The sequence below is a fragment of the Otolemur garnettii genome, unplaced genomic scaffold, assembly GCF_000181295.1.
Source record: "Otolemur garnettii isolate 467f Iridium unplaced genomic scaffold, OtoGar3 scaffold00005, whole genome shotgun sequence".
Lineage (NCBI taxonomy): Eukaryota > Metazoa > Chordata > Mammalia > Primates > Galagidae > Otolemur > Otolemur garnettii.
Window position 1 is genome coordinate 33,001,547 of NW_003852400.1, and position 8,093 is coordinate 33,009,639.

The 8,093-nt window shown below is 33.7% G+C and overlaps 1 protein-coding gene across 1 annotated transcript in view; it reads right to left on the bottom strand.

Annotated features, from left to right (window-relative positions):
* MEOX2 (mesenchyme homeobox 2) overlaps window positions 1-8,093 on the bottom strand; it is a 78,342-nt gene that overhangs the window by 10,235 nt on the left and 60,014 nt on the right. The window contains exon 2 of the mRNA XM_023519092.1: window positions 6,808-6,980. Within this exon, the coding sequence (XP_023374860.1) occupies window positions 6,808-6,980 (173 nt within the window). The remainder of the gene's footprint in view (window positions 1-6,807; window positions 6,981-8,093) is intronic.

The following is an 8,093-nucleotide window of genomic DNA, read 5'->3' on the forward strand; positions in this document are numbered from 1 at the left end:
TTTTTTTTTTTTTTTTTTTTTTGTAGTTTTTGGCCAGGGCCAGGTTTGAACCCACCACCTCCAGTATGAGGGGCCAGCGCCCTACTCCTTTGAGCCACAGGCACTGCACTATTAACTTTTTTATTAGTTTGTTTGTAAGACTTAGTCATTCCACTTGTTAAGATTTGTTTGTTTGTAAAACCTTAGTCACTCCATGTGTTAGATTGAGGGGCTTAGATCTAAGATGACTGTAAACTTATAAAGACAATTATTACTATTGTATGGATATATGCTGATCCACCAAAAAGTGTCAATAATGATTATAACTGGAAAAAGTTTGAAAATTTTTAAAAATATAGAAATCACAAAAAATTAGAAGTGATAAAATATCTGAAGTTTAAGGTTTCTTCTAAATTTAATTCATCTGTGAATTTTTCATCAGGAGTCATTGAAATATAATGAATATAATGACCAATTAGTAAAAAATCCTTTACAGCCATAGTCTCTGAAATTGCTGCTTTTCTTAGGCCTGGGTTTATTATTTTATAGATGTCATAGAATATAAGCATATATTGTTCTATCTAAATATATGTGGATAATAGAACATTTTCTTAAAATTGAAGAAAATTGTCAACATAAAAGTTGTACTCATGCCTCAATATTTCCAGAGGTTTCTCTGTTTTAGAATTATTTTAAACGACATGAAAATATCACATGTAGCAAGGACATCATAGAGTCATCTTCATGGAGTCACCTTTCACAGCAGAATTTTCTTTCTTTAGTAATATACTTTAAGCGATGATCTTGTGAGGCAATGTTGTATGATGTTTCATAATGTTATTATTTATCTGTTTGGTTTATTAAACATAAATTAATGTATTTGCTGCCTTAATGAAAAAAATTAGAAATAAAAACTGGCAAATTCTGAGACCGATGAGAAAAAAACTATCCTTAGTCTCTGATTACACCAATACGACAAATGCTTACAATAAGAATCAGTGAAGTAGATTTCAATAACATTTGTAAAATAAAAGCTCATTTTACTTGTGTTTTTATATATATATATACACACACACAGACATATATACATATATACACATGCACAGAAAAATATATGTATGTGTGTATATAAATACAGTAGAGGGAGATGCACCCACATATCTCTATATCTCCACCTAAATGTCGACTTTTCTATCTGTATGAAGGGAGAGAGAGAACATTTTAAAAGAAATAGATTATATAATTTCAAGGCCGGTTCAATAAAGGTAAGGATTTATTTTGAGAGGCTTCTGTTTTATATTATTTCAGTCCTGAACATTTACTTTTATAAACAGTTAGGCATCATCAGTTGCTTATTTCTCAGTCTTTTACTTTACATAGATAATGATTCTGAAAATTAATTTAAAAAAGAATTAAACATTGATCTCCTCTGCATGACTCTTGCTTTATTACTGATCTTTAAAATTACTGGAAGGCAAAGTAGTCTTGAGTCTAGCTTTTAGCGTTAACAACACATTCTCAATATGTATTGCTTTATTTTTTAAAAAGAGCATTTTCAGAAATATCTCTTTGCATTTCAAAGTAAGATCCCTCTCATTGCCGTCATCCATTCCTCCGTCTTGGGCTACCTCTATTTTTCCAGTTTGAGTCAAATTATGTCAAAATAACTGGCACACTTCTAATGAAGCCAAGAAAACATCTTCCTGTTACTATATGTAACTGTTAAATTCCACTCCAAAGAAATGAAACATTTTAAAATCACTGGCTACACAGGGAGTCGTGGATTAAACGGAATAGATAGTATGTTTGGTCACAGACACATAAGTTATTAGCTAAATAACTAACTGTACTCATGTGAAAATACAGAAGTAAACCTGTGAAGTAGGAAGGTCATATAAAAGTGTTGAAAAGAAAAACACTTTATTTGGCACACAAAAAGTTGTCCTAAGAATCACCAAAAAAATTGATAGCTGTTTTGAAAATACTTGGCATCAGGCCAGGTAATGATTTATGAGTAACAAACACAACACCATCCCTGCATTTCCACTCATGGCATCTGATCCAACTAGGTGGGATTTTCCGTTTCTCTTGGCAGAGGTGTCATGCTTCACTCTGTTTATTCCAGTGATCTTAGTTAGTTTACAAATCTGCAGCTTTGCAAGTTTGATTAGCTCTGTGAAAAAGACTTTGTGAAGTGAAGGGATCTCCCACTTTTTCTATATTTGGCAGCCTTGACTCTATAAAAATGTCAATTTCACCGATCCTTTTATACTCTCAGGCAGCTGCTTTCTGTCGTCTTCCAACTGGGGGATATTAAAAAGCTGCTGGGACCTTTCTCCAAGTTTATCTGAATGGAAGAGAAAGCCAGAGTAAGTTTGTCTAACTTAAAAGTACCTTTGGAAGAAGAAAGGCTTTAGACTGACTGGCTCTTCACAATATTCTAGGTGACTTGGCTGTTTGAAGATTATGAGCTGCTAATTTTGAGAATACCTTGCAAACTGAAAGCTGGAAGTAAGAAATGCGAAGGTTGGAGATATGCGTAACTGTTCTACAAAATAGCATTGGCTCATCGAAATACTTCAAGTTCAGCTCTATTCTTGGGTCTCCATTTTTATTTAATCTAAAATAAATTTCTTTAGTACTTATGTGCTAACATTGAACTAATTTCTTTAGTACTTATGTGCTTACTTCACAGAATGAACGAGACTCTTTTTATTTTATTAATTTTTTGTCTTCTTTGGCTAGATGACGTTCAAAGATAATTATACACTCTTTAGGTAGGAAGTTTAAAATTCAAGTCCTACGAGACATTTAAGGATTTAACACACCTTAGGTTTTCCTGCCAGAAAAACTTATCATTTTTCAAATATTTATAAGGATTTATGTGTCCCATCATAAAATGTGTGTTAGATATTACGATCATTGATATGAATAAGACTGGGCTAGCTAAAAATAACATTAGTTGTAAGTAGACATGTTTTACAGGAAAACATGTAAAATTTCCAGATGAATTTAAGTCTAAGGATAGTTTAAAATAAAGTAAGTTTTAATTTAGGAGAAAATTACTTCTCTAAAGCAATTCTACCATAGAGCTAATGATTTAATACTTGTTTTTTGTTCTTCACATGACATATGTATTCTATCTCTGTTTCGCAAAGGCTTTGGCAAAGTTGAGAAAACATATTTGAGATTTAGTAAATGCTATTAAAGCTAAGGAAAACATTGAATAATATGACGTTTTACATATATATAGTATATATGAAGTTATATAAGTGTGTGTGTGTGTATATATATACATATAATATTCTTTGGTGTGTATGTTTAAGTTATTTTCCTAAAATTTCATATTATTTTAAAGTTTAGAAAAGGTTTAAGTGTTGATAATGGAAATAAAAAGAGTGCATAATTCTATGTTAGAATATTTTACATGTGGAGTAGGCTCCTGTACAACCCTGTCATTTCTCTCTTACATCATTCAACATCTACAGTTGTCAATACTTGTTCAATTTCGACCTCCTCACCATGTGAGTTAACTTCCCTAGCTTTATTTTAATGAGATCTTATTTCTTGCACCCAGCTCAACAAATATTTGTGTCACAAAAGAATTAATCCAGCAGGCCTTGCATAATTTTCTCTACTGGGTGATATTCATGCTTATGCTAAAATTTATGCTAAAAATTCTTTCATATTTCATATGACATATAAATCTGAGTAGAAGAAAAGTATTAATTTCCACTTTATATCTTGATGGTATTGTTATTTACTGAAAAATACACAATTTCAACTGGAAAATCTTCAAATTTCCTTTATACCAATTTGATTCTTTCTGACTAACCTTCTAAGACTTAGACTTGATTAAGCATATCAATTCCACACATGCTTGCTTGCAACATCGTACATAGAGATTTATGGAATAAAAAAAATCTTGTGCAAAAAATATACAATATAATATTTTCAATTGTTTGATACTCTAATGATCCCTCAAGGTTTTTTTTGGTTGTTATTTTACTCCCCTTTGAGTCTATGCTTAGATTATTTCAGGAAGACATCTGAGGATATTGTCACCTGTGATGTGGACACTAACCTTGGTCATACAACATTATTTGGATAATGAGACATTAAAAATATGATGTAAGAAACTTGAAAAGCCCTTGCACGCTGGAGTTTTCCCTTTCAAAGCTCCTGGGAATCCTTCCATCACCACTTGAAAAATACCAGGCTCACCCAAAAGAAGATGAATACCAGGCTAGCCCATAAGAACATGACATCATGTGTAGCAGCAACTAGCTGTCCCACCAGCTCTTAGTCAACCCACTAACTACCTGCAGCTCCATGAGAGACCTATGTAAGGTCAACAGTAGAACTATCCAACTAAGCTTAGTACATATCTCTCACCTACAATATTGTAAGCAAATAAAACACTAATTATTGTTTGAAGCCACTAAGATTCGGACTTGTTTGTTATATAGCTAAGGCAGACAGACACAATATTTAGCAAGAATCTTTGAAGTGATTAAAATAGTGTGTATGGGCTCGGCGCCTATAGCTCAACCGGCTAAGGCGCCAGCCACGTACACCTAAGGTGGTGGGTTCGAATCCCCAGCCCGGACCCGCCAAACAACGATGGCTGCAACCAAAAAATAGCCGGGCGTTGTGGCGGGCGCCTGTGGTCCCAGCACTTGGGAGGCGGAGGCAGGAGACTTGCTTGAGCCCAGGAGTTGGAGGTTGCTGTGAGCTGTAATGCCACGGCACTCTGCCCAGGGGGACAGCTTGAGGCTCTCTCAAAAAAAAAAAAAAAAAATAGTGTGTATGTCTAAGTATGTATATTGTGTGTGTGTGTATATATAATTTTTACATGTAATTCTTGCTCAAGCACATCAAGTCAGTTAGAAAGAAGAAATATGACTAAGAAAATGACATAAAGGCTATGTTAACCAGTTTGATGAAAATATTTCAAATTATATATGAAAATACCATATGGTACCCCATGAGTGCATTAATGTACACAGCTATCATTTAATAAAAGAAAAGAAAGAAGAAATATGGAAAATAACTTCAAAATTTTCAAACCATATTTACAAAACTGCCTCAGAAAAGGAATTATTCTTAAATAAAATTATAGGAGATAATTATAGATCACACTTTGGCAAACACAGAATCTTGACTTTGCTCTTGGCGAAGAGCGTGGTACCGCATGTTGTCATTTCTACAGATTGGAAAGAAACCCTGGTTCCTGATTCCTTCATGCATTATACAAAACATGGTTGTATTTCCTGGTTTTCACTGTCTCCATATAAGAACATTAATGTATAATCTCCCCAAAAGACACATACTGTTTTTCTCTTGTTCCAAGTTAAAAAAAATATGTAAAAATAAAACAGGCATCTGGTGATGTAGATGTTGGATCCTACTTTCCAGTGTGCCAAATGTACCTTACAGAGGAATTTCGTATGTGAAGTTCAAGAGAAGGAAAATGTTGTGCTCCATAACTTGGTACTAGTCATAATATTTAATAAAATATAAACTGCCAATAAATAAAACCACATAAAAGTGTTCCTCTGTATGTTTCTGCTACCCAGAAATAACCTCTGAAGGCTGAAGTGTAAAAATTATCAGAAGAAAAGCAGATGATTTAAGAAATTGTATAAAATAACTTGCTTTCCTAAGACGTGTATTCATTTGTCCACACCCTGTTGATATTTCTTTGGTTCCAATGGGATCCCTGGAGGAGGTACATACAGTGAAAGAGGAAATAAAATGCCAGCCCTAAGAGTGCCAATCATAACTGCACTGTCCATAAAGATGTTTGCACTTGCCTTTCAGGAATGTTTTTATAAAGATTAGCAACTGTTAATCAGCAGTTGGCTACATTCTCACAGGGAAAATCAGAATCTATACAAGGAGTACAGTGGGAACACGACTGAGCAAATCATTTGTCCTCCAAATAAAACCCAAGAAAGAGACATAAAAGGTGATTAATTAAAAAAATTAGTCATGACATATTAATTGGGATAAATAGAACACTAATAATGCCAAAGTATTCTGTGAATGGGTATCAGAATTTGGAATTACTGAGACCAAAAGAATTTCAAAATTAAGGCGAAGGGGATACTTACTTACGATATATCTATCTTTGCTTTTTCATTATTTTCCAGCCTTCTTGAACCTAAGTTGCACCATTTGCCTATTCTAGACATTAGAGTTTAACTGGAAGTGACATGGGTCATTTTCAGGTGAAAACATTTAAAGGTCAGTGCATGAACTTCCAGTTCTTGCCTGTGGTTACTTAGGACACCTCAAGTCGAGATACCATGTGGTCAGTTTGGATCTGTGATTATTGGAACTCGTAACATTAATATGGAGAGTGAACAAATAATGCACGTTAGGGTTGCATTCCGTTGAAGTTTGAGGGTTAATGTATTGTTGCAACATACCACACACTGTTCTGAACAGTATAGGAAACTATTCTGGGGGGCCAGCCTTCTACTTTGCCAAATAAGATTTTAAAATATAAATACACTTAATTCCTCTTTATATGCCATCATAATGTGAAAGAAATAATGCTTTATAACATAAAAATAGAGGAAGAGCACGTTCTCAAAAGGAAGCGTTCTTTCTTAAACTCAACAAATGTAGGGTTCTTTTAAAATATCCTTGTATTATTCTTAATTTTATCATTTTGCTGGCAAAAACTTCATCACGTAATAGTACACTTGTTTTCCAAGTGATATTCAAGAACCTCAGATCCAGGTATTTCAAAAATGAGAAGAGAAGATTGTTGTCTTAAAGTAATTTAGAAGACTGTGTAATGAGAATGGGCAGCATTACCTGTCTTTCAGTGAGATCCAGGTTCACCGCTATCTCATACCGCCTCAGTCTGGTCAGATAATTATGATGGGCAAATTCTGCTTCAAGTTCTCTGATTTGCTCTTTAGTAAAAGCTGTCCTTTCTTTCCTGGGCTTACTGTTGACTTCTGACTTGTAATTTCCTTCCTGGGAGTCTAAAAAAGAAAAAAAAAAAGTAAGAGAGTATTCATTCATTCATTGAAATACGTGCAATCATATTATTCATGATATTCATAGTTATTGAGTAAATATTTTTCTGGGTACCAGGCTAGACATGGAACAAATAGACACCCAACAAGATTTATCTCACGTCAACAGAGTAAGATACATTTCTTATTTTTCTCATCTTCCTTCAAGTAACTTACAGCCTAATTGGGAAAGTGTCTAATTGCCTTCTTATAAAATATGAATAAAAATTTTAATTCCTCATAAGGTGATAAAAAGATAAACTAAAACCTTGCTATAAAACCATTTTAGATATGAACTTGTGTCTAATAAGTTGTTTCACGTGTGTCCTTGAAGTCTAAGTATGATTGAACACAGTAATCCTAAAAAAATTAAGTGACCACCTTTGAGCAATCGAAAAATTTAGTGACTGGACCATAAAAGTTCAAGGTCAGACTGACATATTCAAAAATATAGTGTATTTATTAACCTTTTTATTTCTACTTAAGTATAATGTCCTCAAGGGCAATAGTAATGCTCTTCTTTTATTTTCTATCATGCTTAGTCTATAAGCATGGGATCTATAAAGAAATCACGTTGATAGGACTTAAAATATGCACAGCTTTAAATGTATTTTTATATTATATATAAGATAAACACAAAATGCACAACACATAACAACTAGCCACAACACCAAATCTTATAGTGCAATGTGGAAATATCAGTCATAATTTGGAGCATGTCATTCCATCTTTCTTCTTGAAGTGGTCAAGGTACAATTATCAAATAGTATTTTATTTATCCTCATAATATCTCTAAGATGTAGGTTAGAAGACATTCTAAATACGCTGAACAGCAGAATGTGCATCAATAATGGAAAAGATCCACATACATCAAGTAACAAGTAATCATACAGATCTCTAGTAATTCGCTTCTTAATGATCCTCAGTGAAATATCAACATGATCGGGGGATTCTGGGAAGATGGCCGACTGGTAGCAACCCTGGTCAGAGGCTCCTGAACAAAGGAAGAAAAACTGGTTGGAATCAGAATCTATGAAGTCAAAGACGGGGAGCTGAGCCCAGAAAGAAGTTCGGCAAGCT